This window comes from Capricornis sumatraensis, chromosome X (genome assembly GCF_032405125.1).
Source record: "Capricornis sumatraensis isolate serow.1 chromosome X, serow.2, whole genome shotgun sequence".
NCBI lineage: Eukaryota > Metazoa > Chordata > Mammalia > Artiodactyla > Bovidae > Capricornis > Capricornis sumatraensis.
The window spans coordinates 85,978,628-85,998,080 of record NC_091092.1 but is presented as its reverse complement, the minus strand read 5'-3'; the positions used below and the strand labels follow the sequence as shown (position 1 = coordinate 85,998,080).

The window sequence follows — 19,453 nt, the reverse complement described above, 5'->3', positions numbered from 1 at the left end:
GGCACACCCGGTTTCACCCCAAAGCCACACTCGGCCTGCACCTTCCCGCCCGCTCCGCTTTGGGGCCTACACCCTCACCCAGGTCCATACTCACGTCCTCACAAAGGCGGCTGGAGATTGCTGGTCTCTGAGGAGGGGAGACAAACAGGAGAAACTGCCCTCACACCTGACCTCGGCCACACCCCCACAGCCTTAAGTAGAAGGACCGCCCAGATCGGTGTGGGGGCGGGGCGCAGGGGGAGGCCTGGCGCCCCGGCTCACCTCAGTTCCAGGAAGGCCGGTGGCGACCCCAACCGCCGCTCTGACAGAGGAGATGCTCCCTCAGGTCCCAGTGGCGGGATGGGGAAGGGGAGGAAGGGAGTGCACATGCGCATCAGGCTGCCCTCAGGCCCCTCTGCTGGCGCACCCCTGTCAGCGCTCCCAGGTGAGCGTGCCCTGAGGTATTCTTGAAGTGTGCTGTAAGCGCCGACTACCCTGTGTACCTCGTGCCTCCTTCTGTACCCCTTCTTTACCTTGCCCCCACCTGGGACGTGATTTTCTGTGTTTAGTATGGGGTGGTTGTCACATTTTTAACCTGAGTGTCCCGTCTTTGCGAAATGTTTTGTGAGGGCCTCTCTGAGGCCTGGGAGCTTGCGCTGCCTCAAGCAGGTGTTTTGGTAGCATGGGACAGAGTTGCATCCGGTCCTGAAGGGAGGAGAAAGTTGCAAAGCAGGTGTTATTCTGTAAAGGTCTAAAGAACCTGATTTGAGATAGATATGTGCCAAGCTACATTTCCCAGACTCCCTTGCAGCTATGGCTGTCATGTGACACAATTCTGACCAATGAAATGTAAGTAGGAGTTGTGGAGGTGGGGCAACCAGAATGCTCCTTTAAAGGGGATGACTGAGCTGACCAGCAGCCCCTTTCCCCATTCTCTTTTCTTGATTGGGTGAGGCTCTGATAGTCATCTTGGGAGCACGAGGGTGGCCATGAAAAAAAAGTCCAGGAAACATCAGCCTGGACTCCTTTGAGTAGCCAAAACAATTCTCATTATGTAGGGGAAATAAAACCCCCCAATTATCCTCCAATTCCCCACCCTTGGTCAGTAGTAGATACTCCTTCCCCCAGGAAAGCTACCCATGACCACCAAATCTAAGCATGGTAAACCTGGACATTGTTCCCCCCTCCCCACCCCCACAATCAAGGCAAAAAGACATATGGGAAGGCTGAGGCCTAATGAGGACACTTCATGATCATTTTTCTCACCTTCCCAGCCCAGGGTGTAGCTGGGACTGGCTGTGAGCCTTCTGTTTCTAAGGCAGGTGCTCCTTGTCTCACAGAGTTCACCATTTAATCTCTTATGGAGCCAGTTAAGCTTCTTGCTCTATTGTCAGTTAATCTTGGGGGGGCACTGGTTGAACAAGGGGTTGACCTGATAAAGACCCATAAAGACCCACACCTTCATTCCTTCATCACTCATCAGCTCTGTTGGCCAGAAGGGTGGGCTTCTTTACCCACTCAAGGTTAAAAGCTTTCTCCAGGTGTTGTAAGAATTTGTACTTTATTGCATATGTAACCCTGCCATACTTCAGTTGATTCTTCTGCCTCCAAAATAGGTTTATAGCAGGCCCCTTTGGGGTCACTGAGCTGTGCTCCCTTTTCCTTTGGGGGCAGAGTAGATAGAGTCCCTTGAGCAGGCAGTAGGCAGGGAGAGATATACAATCGATGACCACAGTCTTCATATAAGTACGTACACTTAAATCAGCACCCTGGGGGAGTTGGAAAGGGTCTTCAGGATGGGATGAACTAAGGCTGGTCTATCTTGGGACTCTGAAGGTAAAGGAGCACATCCTGGGATTTAGTCTGAATGGGGTATGTCTTCCCCAAACTTGTTCTGGTGGGCGATGTTCTTCACTGCTAGGAGATCCTGAGGAGGAGGCAAGAGAGGGGAGGTAAAGTGAGCACCCCTCTACCTTAGCTAGGAGGCTGCCCCAACTCCAGCCCTCAACCACACTGTCTCTTGGCCTATCCCACATGCAGAAGGGTTTCCATTTGTCCCTTACCCAATCACAAAACGTGTGTGTGTAGGGGAGGGAGTGTGAGTATGCACACATTAGAGGGTCTGCCCAGGGCCCACCTTGTGGTGGACATAGGCCTGACAGTGGTAACACCAGGCAGACAGGTCGGCATAGCTGAGTACTAGTGGGTGTCCCGAACCTTCATGGTGTTGGAGCATATGAGCATTGATGTAACGACCGCAGTAGATCTGAGGTTGGGGAAAGAGTGTTGGGTAGAGATTAGACCCACCTAGGGTTTGCTCCTGGGTCAATCTCCACCCCACACTCTTCTTTAGCAGCATACCTGATAGCAAGACAGACACACCCAGTTCTCTTGGAGTGTTCCACAGTCCTGACAAGGTTGGGTCACATTCAGCCCTGTCTCAGGTATGGGGCATACTGCCGCCAAATGAGGACACCAAAGCAGTGGTCTCACAGCATAAAACATGACCTGAGGTGGGTAAAACTGAGTAAGCTAGGGAGTCTATCTCCCCATTATATGTTCTTTTAGCACATATTCCTAGGTCAAGGCACAAATGGGTGTGAGAAGGAAGCCACCGTTCTAGCCTCTCCCTGAGCTCACCTGGTCAGTGTCAGCATGATCTCCAAAGACCTGCACTGGCACTGACTCATTCGTGTCCTGACCTCCAGCTGCCTCTCCTAGTAGTCCTTCCTCTTCTGAGGGCTCCTGTACACATGGAGAGGAAAGATGTATCTAGGAGGCCTGATCCTCATCCCTTCTTCCCCTTACCTGGGTGTGGTGGGCCTTACCTGAGTCGTGCTATCTAGGTCCAATATTCTGAGGTTTGCCGTCAGCTTACTAGGGGATGTCTGGGCTGCGGCTCCTTGCACAGGTAAGGCAGGAGGAATCCTGTTGTTGATGCATGAGGCTGGCGGGTTTTGGATCAGCTCAGCTCCTCCTGTGGCCCCCTCTGAGATGGTCTGGTCCAGTGCAGCTCCTTGTGTGGCTGTGTCTGAGGACTGGCCCTGAGTAAGTTCTACTGGAGCTGTCGCTGACTCAGTCTGATCTGGAGTGGACTCTTTCACAGATGCTTCTGAGGCGGCCTGTCCCATGCCTGCCCCCAGGATGTTCCCTTCCACTGTGGTTGTCACATTGGGTAACTCAGAACTGGCAGGTTGGGATGGCTTCTTGGTGATCAACTTAGAACTGGACAGTCCCTCTATGTTTTTGCGCTCTGGAACCATGGGAGGGAGATTCTTGAATGTGGGTGCTATCTTTTCTCTCACCTCTGATCCCTGCCCTCCCCTGAGCCCCCGTTGCCCCCAATGCCCTGTGCCCACTCACTCATGACCCGCAAACTGCACCAGTATCTTCGATGGACTTGGATGGTTTTAGTGATAGAATCCTGGGCTCCAGATAGTGGGGGCCGCAGCCGGGTCAGCAGGGGCAGTGGATCCCCAAGGAGGGAGCGAGTGCAGGCAGCCATGGACTCTGAGATGGACGTCAGGTTATAGCCACCCTTTGTTAAGGAAAAGAGGAGGGAAAGGTATGATGGGGTAGTCCTCAGGGAATTCAGGAGACACAATGTCTTGCCTCCCAATCTCCCCTTGGGGCCCTGAAAGTCTGGAGGGTGGGTACTGGGGACAAGTAAGTAGAACCCACATGTGTCAGATGAGTAGCACCTACTGTGTGAGATGGTTGTGAGGGTGATAAACTTGTGATGTAATGTGCAAGATAATATTAACCACAACCACAACAGCACTGATGGCAACAATAGTAAGAACTAATGTTCATCAAGTGCTTGCTATGTGCTAGACCCTAGGTTTTTTTGGCCAAGCCTTGCAGCATGTGGGATCTTAGTTCCCTAACCAGGGATCAAACCCCTTCCCTGCAGTGGAAGCACAGAGTCTTAACCACTGGACCACCAGGGAAGTCCTAGACCCTATTCTAAGCACTGAATCCTCACAGTCACATGGACCGAACTAGTGCAGGAACCTGCATCCACAGTAATGGGAACCCCTGGCCCCACCCACCCAGAAGCCCCTGCCCTGCACTGGTATAGGAACAACTGATCTTTCTCTCTACATGAACCTCTGTCCTGATCTGGCAAGGGATCCCCTGTTTCTCACACTCTATAGGAACCCCAGTCTCTGCTCTTTTTCCTGATAAAGAAACTTTGGCTCAGAGTGATTAGATGACTTGTCTGAGATCCTAACAGATGGTAAGAAGTAGCACTGAGGTTGAAACCTGGGCTACCTGAGCAGAGAGTCCACCACTCCGCCCTGCCACAAGCAGGCCTGGGCACATGGTGGGACATCTTACTAGTCAATTAATCTTTCTGTGACTTTTTGTCCTCATCTGTAAAGGAGCAATAATAACAGCACAGAAGGTTGCTGAGAAAGTAAAACTAACATATGAACAATGCGTAACAATAAGCTACAGCTCGTACAAGGCTTATGACATTCCAGGCACCCCTCCACGATTAGTCAGCCACACCTTACAGACAAGGATACTGAGGTACAAGGGTCAGGGGCACTGAGTAATTTACAAAAGGTCAGTGAACTTCCTTTGTCCTGGGATTTTGTTGGATACAGCTCAAGCAGAGGTAAAAAGCACAGACTTTGGCGCCAGGCTTCTTGGGTCCAAGCCTGCCTCTGCCATTATTAAATGTGTGATCTCTGGCTAGTCACTACAGCTCTCTGTGTTTCAGCTTCCCTGATCTTGAGAGAGGAAAATGATAAGGTCAGCAGACCTTACCTCCCAAGACTGCTTTAAGTAAATGCATTAGTTACGCATGTTAAGTACTGAGGGAAGTGTCCTGCACATAGTGAGTACTCAATTAAAGCTGCTCATGCTGGTGTTATTAATGCACAGTGTATGCCCACAACCCCAGGTGGGGACACCCAAGCCTTCCCGACCATCCTCCAACCATGGGAAGAGGGACTAAGAGAGTTACCTCTAGGATTAGGATGATATGGCCATTGGCCAAGCCCATCAGCAGGTGGGTGAGGTGGGCATAGCCCTCAGGCGACACCTGGCAGCCGCCCAGAGGATCCCCCCGAGCAGCATCAAAGCCAGCTGAGACCAGCACCAGTTCTGGGTTAAACTGAGGCAGAGAGAGAAGAGACACACTGAGCATGAAGGAGGGGGCATGGGGACTTAGTAGCTCAGAGAGACCCAGAGACATGGAGACAAGGACAAATGAAAACAGGGCGATGCAAGTCAGAGGGATGGAGACATGGGACCTGGAGCCCAGGAGACACAAGCCCAGAGCCCTGAAAATAGGGAGGGCAGGACATGGAGACACAAGAGAGACTTGGAGACATGGACACATCAGACACAGATTTTGAGACACAAGATAGAGAGATGCAGATGTGAGAAATGGATGGACGGGGACATGAAGCAGAATTGTAAGCTGTGGAGACTCATGTCAAGAGACAGTGACATGAAACAGAGAGATTATGTTCTCACATACACACCCAAGGCTGAGACCAAGAGGCAAACACTCCCCTCCCTAGATCAAACATGGGACACATGTGCACAACACAGGGTTTTATACACAGTGCTAAAGAGAGGTACACACATGCTTCCATCATAGAAGATGACAACAAAAGTGCCACACACAGAAGACGGTCACACACAGCCACACACAATCAAACAGTCTCATACAGACTGGACTATTCATGGTATTAGTCACACATACACACACACACACATAATTTCTCAGAGGGAACAGTAATCCACAGCTACTCCTGCACCAACACAATTATACGCGTCACCACCAAAAGCAAAATAGTCATACATGCTGTTGTACCCACAGGAAATGGACACTTGCACAGTCACACACATACTATTTCAGAGTTACACAAACACAGATGGTAGTCACAGCCACTGTGCACAGACATACATACACATCTGAGCACGCATGTCTGCACAGAGGTCACAAAAATGGCACTCACATTCATCAACCCTCAGAGTAAGTCATGCATACATGATTTGCCACAGACATACATGGTTTATACATGGAGAAGAGTTACCTATAGCTACTTAGTGTCAGGCAAATATATATTAATATATAGGCCATAGCAGACAGTTGGAGAGATGACTGTCAGAGAGAGAGCTGTGCACAATATCACAGCCATCACACAGAGCAATGGTAGTGACAAATAGCTACCCGTAGTCTCACACATACTCGAACCCCTCAACACCGTGCAGTTCCATAGAGATGGCAGTCACATGGGGCCACCATCACACACAGACCAGCACTAGTGATGGTGTACACATGGGACATGTTCACAACCAGGCATACTTGCAGGCAAGATTACTCTCACACACCCAGAAGTCCTCACAGTTACACACAGAGGGCAGTCACAGACAGATACTGCACAGACATACCCAAAGGCCATCACAGTCACATCCGCTCACTCAAAGCCATCACTACTGTCACCCACAGGCCCTCTCACAGGATCAGTCACCTGTAAGTTGGACACATGCACACTCACTACCACATACAGAGTCTCATCACGTGCACCCCGAATCATACCTCATAAGCAATGGGAAGCACCAGACGGTGCCAGGCAGCCAGGTAGTCAGCATCACCCATGCGGGGCCCATTCCAGGCCACATTGACAGTGAATCCTGTGCCTGTAGCTTTACCTGTTCGGGTACAGGCACCCTCATTCCCCATGGGAAAGAAGGTACCATGATCATAGCGGTGCAGGGAAATGTACAGCACACTGTGGGGACAGGGTGGGAAGGGGGGATAACAGCTGGTTAGCAAGGTGCCCCTGAGGCATGGCCTGCCCATCTCCCTGACCACACTCCATCCCCTGCCCCAGCCCCTCACCTGGGGTCCTCCTCAAATATGTGCTGAGTTCCATTACCATGATGGATGTCCCAGTCCACGATCAGGATCCTGAGGAGGGGACAGCACCTTAACCAGCACCAGCACCAGCACCTGGCAACACTGGTTCCCTGGGGGAGGGCAGGGGCTACACCCCTGGAGTCTGTGTGCCGGGACATTTACTGCGGGTGGCAGGACCCTGACTCCCTGGGGAAAGCACTGGGTGGCAGGCTTGTGGGTCCTATCAGAGTCCTAAGGGCTTCACAGTGGGCCAGAGCAAGTGCTCAGGGCCAGATCCTGGGCCCCATGTGGATCAGTGCCATGGGCCTTTTGAAGTAAGCACCAGAAGCCAGCCCCTGGGTTCTGTTAGGATAGTCATCAAGGGCCAGAAATTCTGGGGCAGGGGACCCTGGATTCTGTTTGATAAGCACCTGCATGCCACAATCTGGGGATCCCATTTGGGTCAGGCCCCAGAAGCTAGATCCTCCTTGGTCCTTTTCTGGAAGTGCTGGGCAACTGGACCCTGGGGTGGTCCTGGGTAACTTTGGGGGCTGCATTACAGGGCCTGCTGAGTAAGCACTGGGCAGTGGGGGCAGGGAGCCTTACCGCAGCGCATGCCCACTGATGGCCTGGGCATGGCGAGCAGCCACAGCCACAGAATTAAAAAAACAGAAACCACAAGCTGCATCCGGCTCTGCATGGTGGCCAGGAGGTCGCACTACAGCAATGCCATTCAAAACCTGGGGGAGGGGCAGGAAGCAAAGATTAGACCACCCACCCTCACCGCTTTCCCTCCCCTTCCCTGTCTCTTGTGCCCCTACTACTCCACCAGCTTCTAAGGCCTCCTCCCCACAGCCCTGTAGGCCCCATCCCTCTGGGTGCACTTCCCTGTGAGTAAGGCCTCTGGCGAGCTGGGGCTGTAGTCCCCTTCCATTGCGGACTGCTCTCCAAGTCCCCTTTCCTCAGGCCTGGCCCAACTCTCAGAGCTGCCTCTTTCCTGCCCCCCCTGCTCCCAGGACTTCCTTGCCAGGAGCCCAAGGTCCCCTCCCCAAAGCACAGGCACCTCTCCTGCCAGTACTGCCTCCACCAGGCGACAGGCGGCGCCTGCAGCCAGCTGTGCACAGGCAAAAGTGCTGGAGCAGATGTAGATGGAGTCATAGTTGGCACCCTCACGGCGCAGCTCCCTGGTCTTCATCTTCTCCGTGGCCCGCAGACGTTCCAAGTGCTCGGCACTGGAGGTACAGAGGGGGCACTTGAGAAGACAGCCAGGTAATTCTGTCCCCTCCACATCCTTCCCCACCCTGTGTCTTGTAACAGCTCCATGGATCAGAGAGGCAATCCCAGGCTCCATGCTCTGAGGCCCATCCTACCCTGGCCACGTGGGTCTGACCTGTGGCAGGTGAGCAGCTCAGCATCTGTAGCGGGCCTTGCGGGCAGGGAGTGGCAGCGCTTGGCAAGGCCCAGTTCGTCCAGGTGATGCATGATACAGTGGATGCGCTGGGGCATCTCAGGGTGGTAGCTAGGAGTGAGGGAACAGAGGCAGGGCTTACTACTGAAAGCGGGGGTCCCTCTCCACCTCCCACTTAGCCTGGTTCTCTGACTGCTTACTTATCCCACAAGTTGTAGTGCTCCATCATCCGCTGGTCATAGACCAACCCCGTGCGAGCCTGCAGCACCGGCCATATTGGAACGGAGAGCTCAGAGGACTGTGGCAGTTTCTCTTCCTCCTTCTCTTCCACATCATCCTTCTCCACAGTGTCCCTTTCTTCCAGGCTCTCAACTGCAAGGGGAGGCCACATTCACCCTACTCCCTTATGCCGCCCCCAACCTAGATCCCTGTAATACTCTGGAACGAGGTTTACCCAGACCTAAAAAGGGGTGGGAGGCCTGAAATCAGGGCCCAGTAAGAGAGAGGGCATGACTCCCCCCTCCCCCCAGCAAGGTGGCTTCCGGAAGGTCAGAGTGGGGTCTGAAGATAAACTCCTCCCACAGCTCATTCCTTACCCAACCCCTGACCCAACACACTCCCTGCCACCTACCTGATCTCACAAGGCTCTCCCAGAAGGGTTCCAGGGCTTCTAGAGCACAGGAGAGTGACACCTGGGCACTGGAGGTCAAGTGAGGGGGAAATGTGACCAACCGGCTCCTGAATGAGCAGTGAGGGGCCTGCTTCTCCCCTCCTCCACCTGGGCTTACCTCGGGCAGGGGGCACCAGGAGACTCTAACATAGGACAAGGGTCACCCAGAAGGGTGTGGAGGGAGGCGCTGACACCTTCAGCCAGAGAGCGGAGATTATAGCCACCCTGGGAGAAGGAATTCATGTGAGGGTGGGCAGGAAAGAGCCAGATGTTACCAGAGAAGAGTATGAATGACACTGGGGTGGTGCTGGCTGCATGCCAAGGCATTTGAAGGGTGATTTCATTTGCTGAGCAAATAGTCTGAGGTGGTTACAACTATTATGATACACCTCTGACATAAGGGAAGCAGAAGCATAGGGAAGTTGAGGGACTTAGGTGAGGTTGTCCAGCTAGTAAGTGGTAATGCTGGGACAGGAACTTCTGCCAGATTTGAATGTTGTTCTTCTGTCTTCCAGGATCCATGGGCTGAAGTGGAAGTGAGTCACTCACCTCCAGTGAGAGGATCAGCTTGCCTTCTGCCAGACCCATGAGCAGATGGGTGAGCTGGGCGAACCCTGCTGGAGTGGCGGCCATCTCACCCTGGGGGGGGACACGGAGGGTCAGCCTGGCTCCACAGGGCCTCCTTCTGCCCTCCTGCCATCCCCAAGTACCTGCCTTACCTTGGGGTCCCCTTGGAGGGCATCAAATCCAGCGGCTACCAGGACCAGCTGGGGCTGGAACTGAAGGAGGGAGGAATCACATGAGGCCACCTGCTATCATGGCCCATCCCTCAACATCACCTCTGCCCCAGCACACCCCAGAGCCCCAGGACCTCAAATGCGACTGGCAGGAGGACGTGAAGGAAAGCGGCGATGTAGTCAGCATCTTGCATCCCCACCTGCAGACAGGGAGGTATAATGGGGACGTGCTGCCATCTGCTCTGAAGGGCAGGAGTGGGTCTCACTTTGGGGGTGAAGGGTGGGCAGACACTGACCTGGTTCCAAGGCACGTTGATGGTGTATCCCTGGCCTTGGCCTAAACCTGTGGTGGACCAATTAGAGGCCTTAAGATGGGGCCAGAACCGACCTTGCTCATAGCGGTGGATGGAGAAATAGAGGACACTGGAGGCAGAGAAAAAAAAAAGAGGTGGGGGGTTCAGTCAGTATTCCCCAGAAACCTCCAACCCACAGCTACCACAGTTGACTTAACCACTCATTCATTCTCTCAATAATTTCCCCATGAATTTTTAAATTCATATATTCATTCTTCCATTCAGTTGCCAAATTATTCATCCTCCCATTCATTAATTCTTCCATTTATCCATTACCTCACTCACTCATTCATTTGGTCTCTTACTGAAATTCCTCCCACAGCAAACACTGCTGCCCCTTTCAGTGCCCATACAGTTCTACCTCTGAGACCCCAAGAGCTATCAGGTCTATTCCACCCCTAAGGGCTCCTGACCCCATGGGGGACTCTAGATCATGCCTGCTTACCCACCTGCCTCTGTTACCACGGTGGTGAACGCAGAACACTGTGACACTGGAGGCCCATGGGGCATGTGGCTCTTAGTTAGTGGGAGCCAGGTAAGGCTGAAAAGAACGCCAGGCAAGGCTAGGGAGCTTAGTATTTTCACTGAAGGAAGTGGGGAGACTCAGGAGCTATGTGGGGCTAGAGTGAGGATGCTGGCTGGGGCTCCATGAGGCCAGTGAGGGGGCAATTCCTTCTCTCCAATACCTTACAGGCCACCTCTATTACTTCTGTTTTCTAGAGAAACTGAGCACTCAGAGCAGTGAGGAAGACTGACACAGAACAGATACTGAAAAGTCACAATGGTATATGTTCTGATAGTAAGCCCAGTAGGAGGGCTTGATTTTGACTGAGGCAATCAAAATGAATATCTCTCATCCATCCTTCTATCCATCTGTTCATTCACTTCCTGCCTTGTTCCAGAAAGGATTTAAGGCAGCATTTTTTTTTTCTATTTTAGGAAAAGGCAAGAAATAGTGGTAAGCAATGAATCTAGGCAAACTTAACAGTCACATTTTAATAAATGTTGATACTGTAGTTGTGAAATTAAATGCAAACTGGTACAAAAGGATTTCTGAAATCGAAGAAAACTATCTTCGAATTAGGGGATGAAGTCCATGCGAAAACTCTGGTCTTGAGCAGATGAGGGGGTGATTGTTTCACTTTTGACTCTGATAGATAAATATATAGTAGAACATAAAGATTATCATCAGGGAAAGAAAGGAATACAGAAAAGATCTGAAGAAAGTCCAAGTTTATAAAACAAACAGAAGGAGATAAAATAAATTCAACTGGGAATTCCCTAATGGCCCAGTGGTTAGGACTCTGTGCTTTCATTGCCAAGGGTCTGGGTTCCATCCCTGATCAGGGAACTAAGATCCCACAAGCTGATGCATGGCCAAAAATAAGTAAATAAATAAAATAAATTCAATCAACTTCCAGTAAAATAATGGTAGATTAATAGCACAGGTTTACCTCCTCACTCCCCTACAATCCTATCAAAAGATAGTAAAGATATTTTAAACAAGAATCAACGCAGGAAAACAGAGTGGGAGAAAGGACGTCAGACAATTAGAGACTTCAACAAATCCCTGGAAGGTTGTCTGAGGGTCCAGGGCCCCAGTGAGCCCTCTCCCATACTGAACATGTTGGGAGGATACCCAAGACAGTTTTGAAGTTTCCCTTCTGGAGAAGTCAAGCACAAATCTAGGTCAATGCACTCAAAGTCAATTCTGTCACTGAATGACAAACTCACTAAATTTATTTTTTCCTTTTAACTACTAAGTTTTAGTTTATTAACGGAATTCTTGTTAATTTTCTTAGGCATGATAATAAGATTTCCTTAATATGATTAGTCATTCTTTTTAATAAATGCCTTGGAGGCAACAGCTGTATTCTTCTGTGGATATATGACTGACTATATGTATAGGTATGAAGAACTATGAATATATTCTTCCTTATGAATAAGAATGTATAAATGAAAAAGAAATCTATCCATGACCTTCAATCATCTAGCTTCCTTATCTCTGTCTCTTAACTCCATCAGGAGGATAGTTCTTAAAACATTGTTATGAAGACAAAGAAAATAAGTAAACTAAAGCTTAGTAGAGCATAGACACAGAGAGCAAGAAAGTGTTCTTGGAGATTAAAAGAATTCATAAACACACAATTCAACAGAAGGACTGTTGAATTAGAAGGTGAAGTTGAGTAAATCTCCCAGGACACAGAGCAAAAGGAAAAAGAGACAGAAGATGTGAGATAAAAAATAAGAGATACAGAGGATCAACCCAGAAGTCTAACATCTGACTAACAAGAGAGACCAGAGAGGACACAGTAGAAGAAATCATCAACAATCTAACAGAAAACTTCTGAGGATTTAAGAAAGGTGTGAATATTCTGACGAAAAATGTCTACCACTGGTAAGTAGAATCAGTGGTGAAGTGAAAATTTAGGGCACCAGGAAGAACCTAAAACCATCCAGAAAGGAAAATATACTGGAAAGGAATGAAATCAGACTGATATCTGAACATGTGCCAGCAACACTGAATGGTGGAAAATAAACAAAGCAATGTCTGGAGAACCACCAACCTAGATTAGATAAAGTGCTACAGGAGTGCAAGAGCCCTTTTACAAGGAAGAAAGTACAATTTATGCAGTCAATTCAATAAAAGCCCAGATAAAACACCCTACAGATGTGCTCAGAGAAGCATAAAATTATTTATTTACCAGACGATTCACTGTAGAATTGTTCGTAATAGCAAAGACTGGGAAGCACTATAAATGTCCTAGGATTAAATGACCAAAGTTACAACCATACCATGGAACATGGTAGAGCCTTACAAAGAATGAGATGCTTTTCAGAGGTACTAACATGGAGAGGTGCCCACACCATACTGTTAAAAACAAAAACGCAAGTTGCCGAAGAAAATGTAGTGGTAGTATGTTAATAATAGTAACGATAATGATGAATATTTGTACATCTACAAGAAAATTTCAGTTACTTTTGAGGTGATGGGAATTACAGGAGAGTCACTGCTTTAGACATTTTGATATTATTTACTTTTTTTTTGGCTGTGCCATACAGCTTGTGGGATCTCAGTTCCCTGACCAGGGATTGAACCCCAGCTGTGGCAGTGAAAGCCCAGAATCCTAACCACTAGGTGACCAGGGAATTAACTCCCTTCAATTTTTTAACAAATAATTGGAAAACAAAATAGTATTTTGAGGTTCACTTCAGCTCCTGGGTAACTTGGTAAATGAGCTCTCCAAATATCTGTGGGCTCAAATCTTGTCTCTTCAACTTCTCTGTATGACCTCTTAACCTGTAAGCCTCAGTTCCCTGATCTGTAAAATGGGGACCCCAAAAGCCCCTGCCTCAGAGTGAAATTCTGAGAGAGACAGCAGACATGCAGAGGGCAGCATTGAGCCTGTTCCCAGGACAGGTCCAACCAACGAATATGAATGCCTTCCCTTCCCTCTGGGGCCCCTTCTGGCTGCGCCTGTAAAGGTAGGGGGTGTCTGGGAGTCTAGCATTTGGGGTAGTACTCTAGCATCACGGCATACCTAGGATCTTGGTCAAAGGCGAACTGTATTCCCTGACCATGGTGCACATCCCAATCCACGATAAGGACCCTGTGAGTGGGAGAGAAGGGGGGCACTATGTAAGAAGATCAAGGAACAAGTGCCCAGACCAGGAACACCCCACCTCATATCACCCTCATTACACCCGCCCTGCTGTTTGCTGCTGACCTCTGAATATCATGCTTCTGTTGAGCATAACGGGCAGCCACGGCCACGTGGTTGAACATGCAATATCCATCCATGAGACTGTGCTGGGCATGGTGTCCAGGAGGCCTGGGCAGGGCAGGGAAGGCCACAGATTGCTGGTGGTGGGGTTCTCCTCGGCAGAGATGGACTCTTCCTGCTTTCTACTCCTGGACCACCAACACCCTCAGTGCTGATGCCTGCGCAGCTGCCAGGAACTGAGTACTTGGGGCCCTCAGACCCTCACCCCTAGTCTACTCTTCTCTCTCTGAAGGAAATTTGAAAATGCTTATACACCCTCATACCAAGTCCTGCTCCTGGGGACTTAGTCCACAACCTATGTAACAAAAAGGGTGAAATAACATGTTTATAATTGGATGATATTTGCTGCAGCATTTTTTGGAAGCAGCAATTGATTGGAGAGAACTAAAATGCCCAGTGGTAGGGGCTGGTTAACTTACTGTGTGTTTGTATAATGGTGTTCTACATAGGTCTAGCCTATACACCGTTAAAGAGAAAAGCTTTCCAAGATATAAAAGTGAAAAACGCATGGTACAGGGAGTGTGTCGAATGCTACCATAATTTGTGGCTAATAAAGGGGAGGGGGGCTTCCCTTGTAGCTCAGTCGGTAAAGAATCTGCCTGCAATGCAGGAGACCCGGGTTTGATTCCTGGATCAGGAAGATCCCCTGGAGAAGGGAATGGCAACCCACTCTAGTATTCTTGCCTAGAGAATCCCATGGGCAGAGGAGTCTGGCGGGCTACAGGGAATGGGGTCACAAGAGTTGGGCACAATCAAGCAACTAAAACCAAAGAGGAGGGAGAAAAAAAGCTATATCTTCTGCATTTCATCACTTCTGGGGTGCCAAGGCTGATAAGATGGACTGTGATTTTTTCACATGCCAACAACAAAGCAGGAAATGATGCAAAGGAATTCCGAGGCATTACTGTTTCTAAGATGCATCTGAATTTCAAGATATTACAAATATGAAATAATATACATCTTAGAATCAACAAAATATGGTATTTATCCCACAAATAGGCACAAACTGTTTCCAGGAGGACACATGAGTCATTGGTTACAGTGATTACCTCCAGAAGAGGAAGCAGGGGTCTAGAGATGGGGTGAGGGGTAGGGAGGACTTTCACTTGTAGCTGACTGCCAACTTTTTTAACATTTGATTCTTGAACCATGTAAATATACTATCCATATCACTACCTTTCACATTTGAGAAAGGAATTTTTTTTAAATGTAAAAAGCCAAATGCCAGTGGGCCCTACCTGATGATGGCCATGCCATTCCGGATCTCAGCCTCCAGGACTGCATCCACCAGCCTGAGGACAGAGCCTGAGGCCAGGCAGGCACAGGTGTATGAGTTCTGAAGAAGACAGCAGGGAGTCAGAGAGGGGAATGAGGGAGAGAGGGGAGAGAGTGGCTCTGTCCACTTAGCTACTCCCTCCAGGGTGGTGTGGATGTGGGAATGGGGAATCCCAGGATGGCCACCACCCTCTGCCCTCACAGTTCCCATCCATACCGGATGCAGATAAACTGAGTCATAGGTATCTGCTAGGACGTGGAGCTCCCCCTCGTTCATGTACTGGGTCGTTTCCATCAGATCAATATATTCTAGGCTGGGTACATAGATGGGGGATGGGATTCAGGGGTCCGCCTCCCTCCCTGGCCCTGAACTGGGGCCCCATACCCTCCCCAACTGAGTACTCCATGCATCAAACCGCTGGACAAATCAGGCCTCCTCACCTGTCAATGTGGGGGATAGCTGGGGTAGAGGACACCTTCCGTGCTCCTTCCCCAGTCTGCCTCATTTCTAGTAATAGCCTTTGTCTTCTGCTCTGGCCATACCAGATCCTACCTCCAGGCCTTTGGCCAGACTGTCCCAGCTGTCTGGACCTTCCTCTCCTCAGCCTTCTTCACTGGACTCATTCTTTTTCTCTTCTCAGCTCCGATACTCCCTCTGACAAGCTAACTTTCCTTGAGACATACCACAACAGGCCTCTTATTCTGGGTTCCTTCAGCCCCACTGGGGGAACCCTCTGATCATTCCATCCACATATCCATTGTCTGTTTATACATCAGATTACAGTAACAAAAAGGGCTCACCAGGGACTGATGATATGCCAGGCACCATTCTAAGTACATATCACATCCTCCTTATGTTTACTAGCTCCCAGGTTACAGGAATGACACTGAGATTCAGAGAGGCTCAGTGACTTTCCTTCTCAAAGCATTGGCCCAGGGGCAGCCTCCTCCCTATCCCCTACAAGGCTCCTAAACCTTCACCTGTGAACCAACATCAGCTCCTCCTTTTCGGCGAATCGGGCCTGGGGAGACAAGCGAGAGATAAAGGGCTAAGGCTCGGCTCTGCCTGTGCCTGGGTCCCTCCCTCAGACACTGCCTTCCGCCCAGGATGTTGGTTGGGGGACTCACCTGAAAGGACACGCAGCGGTCCAGGAGGCCCTCCTGGATCAGTTGCTCCTTGATGGCATGGAGCCGCTCTGGGCGTTCCAGGAAGCTGAGTTACCAGAGATACAGATATATGACACTGGTGAGCACCACATCTGCCCCATCTGCCTTCCACGGCTGCTGACACGTGAAACTGTGGAGTCACCTCCGGCACCTGGTGGCTCTGTTCTCACAACATATCCAGAGCCTGACCCTCTCCTATCACCTCCACTGCTGCTACCATAACCTCTGGCCTGAGTTATTGAACTCAGCTGGCCTCCTCCTGGCTTCTGCCTTTGCTCCCCCAGCAGTCCTTTCTCTGCACAGCAGCCTAGACATTGGTTAAAACTCAAATCAGGTCACATCCTTCCTCTACTCAAAACCTTCTCCTGGCTCCCATCTCATTCAGGGTAAAAGCTAAAGTCCTCCCCATGCCCCAGAAGTCCTGTGACCACCTGCTCCCATCACCTCTCTGACCCCCATCTCCTACTGCTCGCTTCTACACTGGGCTCCTCCCTATTCCTTAATCAAAGCAAGTGCGTTTCCACTTGCTTTCCTTCCTGCCCAGGACAACCTTCTCCCAAATGTCTCTCTAGTTCACTCCCTTACCTCCTTCAGATCTCTGCTCAGATAGTGAGGCCTTACCTGATCATCATATTTAAAACAGAAGAGTCTCCTCCACTGCACTTTCTGCTACTCTCCCTCCTGCTTCAGCATTTCTCCATAGCACTTCTCCTTCTAATACACTTTATCCCTTGTTTTTTGTTTGTTTACTGTGTCTCCCTCCCTGGTGGCTCAGACGGTAAAGCGTCTGCCTACAATGCGAGAGACCCAGTTTCAATCCCTGGGTCAGGAAGATCTCCTGGAAAAGGAAATGGCAACCCACTCTAGTATTCTTGCCTGGAAAATCCCATGAACAGAGAAGCCTGGTAGGCTACAGTCCATGGGGTCGCAAAGAGTCAGTCACGACTGAGCGACTTCACTTTCTCCTCTACAGTGTAATCTCCACAAAGGCAGGAGTTTTGTTTGTTTTGCCTACTGCCTGTCCCTAGTGCCTCAGGAGATAGACATGTATTTGGTAATGAAGCCTTTTGCCATCCAGAGTCTTCCACTGGAAGAGGGGCAATAGAAATTAAACTGGTAAACACTTAAGCATGTTGTTTTTAGTCACTAAGTCATGTCCGACTCTGCGACTCCATAGACTGTAGCCCCCCAGGCTCCTCTGTCCATGGGATTTCCCAGGCAAGAATACTGGAGTGGGCTGCCATTTCATTCTCCACATAAGAATAATAATGGACAAAACAATGGCATCGGTTAGAAATATCTCAGGTGTGGGGAAAGGGGAGTGGCCAGGCAAAGCCCTCTCCAAGGGTCTCCTTGAGATCTGAATGTTAACTGGGAGAGGAGGCTGAGATGAGAGAATGCCAGGCATGTTGGAAGAACAGCAAGGGGATCAGTGTGCATGAAGTGAAGTGAAGCAAATGAGGGGTAGGATTGGCTGAAGAGGTCATGGAGGTGATATGGAACCAGGTCACACGGAACGCTGAAGGCCAGGATGAAGAATTTAAACTTTACCTTCAGGGAAACAGTCTGTCCTTGAAAGACTTTAAGAGAGAGAACATCATTGTATGTATTCTTTTAGGCTGTTGTATGGAGAACAGGCAATAGGGGTGAGGGTGGAAGCAAGGAGGCCTCTGCAAGTCTAGGTGAGTCATAATGGTGGTGGCAGTGGAGATGGCAAGGAGAGGTCAGATTCTGAATCCATTTCAAACAGAGCCAAAAGAATTTGCTGATGGATTGCAACATGTGACTGAATGGGAAGTGTAATTCTTCCATTTCAGCACAAAGGTCCCTTCTTCAAGGAAGCCTCCTGAGAACCCTGGTTACTAGTCTAAGGTCCTCTAGTAAACACTCTTGAAAGCCCTGGTCTTAAGTCCTCCTTCATCAAATACCTCACGTTGCTGATGGCTATTTAGCGACCTGTTCTCCTACTTACCTGTCAGCTCCCTGTCTGTCTTGTCTGACACATTTGTATCATGTCTGGCACACAGTAGGCACTCAATAAATGTTCGTTGGCTAAATGAAAAGAACCCATTCGAGCCTGATCCCCATCTCCCTAAATCATTTGTTTCCAGTCTCTAGGCTAGAGTAAGAAAGGGTTCATTCTTGCTAATGGGCTCTAAGTGCATATATTTGTGCACTGGGTATGGCCTGGAGGAGCCAGCCTCACCTGTCATCCCAGAGGCAGTGGAATTCATTTAGCTGTTCATCGAACACCAAGCCAGTGCCAGACAGTGTCCTGGCCTCCAGGTTCAGATTCTGCGAGGAAAAAAATGGGAGAGACTGATGCATTGAGGGCCTGAATCAGAGGGAACATCCCACACTGTCCAGGATGGAGAACCTTAGGGTTTTGATTGTCCCAGGAGCCTCTCACCAGCCCTTGCAGCCCCATGATGAGGTCTTGCTCGGCTGTTTGGCTAAGCTTCTTCATTCTGCCTTTCTTCTTTACCTCCGCTAGACTGGGGCTGGAGCGGAGTATGGCACCCTTTTTAATACCTCGCTTCTGCCAAACAGAAAGAAGGGTCAGAGTCCAATGCACAGCCCGCTGCTTCCCCTCCCCCTCATCAAGGCAGGTTGGGGGGGCCTCACCGAGGTGATGCTGGAGTCATGGGTGGGGGAGTGGGGATTGTGCCTACTCCTTCGCTCCTTGGGTGTGGTGGAATCCTGACCGGTGGAGGTCATGGCTGGGGAGACTTCACCCCTGACGCGGTCCTGGGGGGTGGGGTGGAGGTGACGGTGAAGGAGCCCGAACGCCCTGAAGACCCCACATACCAGCCCCTTCCCAGACCCCGCCCCCTAGGCTAGTCTCCTTCCCTTATGCTGGCTCTTCCCCACCGCCTTTTAAACTCCGCCTCTCAAGGCTCTCTCCCTCCAACCGGGTGTCCATCCTACCTGGTCCCGCCCATTGCACTAGGCTCCATCCCTTTAACACTATTCTTTCTCCTTTCAAAGTCTTGCCCTTTAACAGAGCAATTAACCCCCAAGCTCAGTCCGTTCTCTCCGCCCCTTCCGCTCTATCAACCCTTTCATTCCCCAAAGCCTCGCGCAGACCCCACCCCTTCGCAAACCTGCCCCTTCCAGCCAATCTCCTAAGATAATCAGCCACCCTTTCACTCAGCCAGACCCAGCCCCGGCCCCGGCCCCGACTCCACCCTTAACGATCCACTTAACTCCACCCCTT

The 19,453-nt window shown here is 50.1% G+C and overlaps 1 protein-coding gene across 1 annotated transcript; it reads right to left on the bottom strand.

The window, feature by feature from the left end:
* Positions 1–1,595: 1,595 nt before the first annotated feature.
* On the bottom strand, positions 1,596–18,977 carry HDAC6 (histone deacetylase 6). Its single transcript, XM_068962134.1, has 28 exons — positions 18,862–18,977; positions 18,647–18,775; positions 18,443–18,531; positions 16,198–16,282; positions 16,051–16,091; positions 15,287–15,383; positions 15,033–15,130; positions 13,738–13,842; positions 13,552–13,620; positions 9,953–10,079; positions 9,791–9,856; positions 9,639–9,698; positions 9,469–9,558; positions 9,038–9,144; positions 8,881–8,948; positions 8,450–8,621; positions 8,232–8,360; positions 7,905–8,073; positions 7,448–7,581; positions 6,845–6,913; positions 6,542–6,734; positions 4,955–5,104; positions 3,343–3,517; positions 2,808–3,232; positions 2,620–2,724; positions 2,341–2,487; positions 2,117–2,245; positions 1,596–1,906 (listed from the first exon to the last, which is right to left on the bottom strand). The coding sequence occupies exons 1-28, from the start codon at positions 18,952–18,954 to the stop codon at positions 1,838–1,840; spliced, it is 3,390 nt and encodes a 1,129-aa protein (XP_068818235.1). The 5' UTR covers positions 18,955–18,977; the 3' UTR covers positions 1,596–1,837.
* Positions 18,978–19,453: the final 476 nt, after the last annotated feature.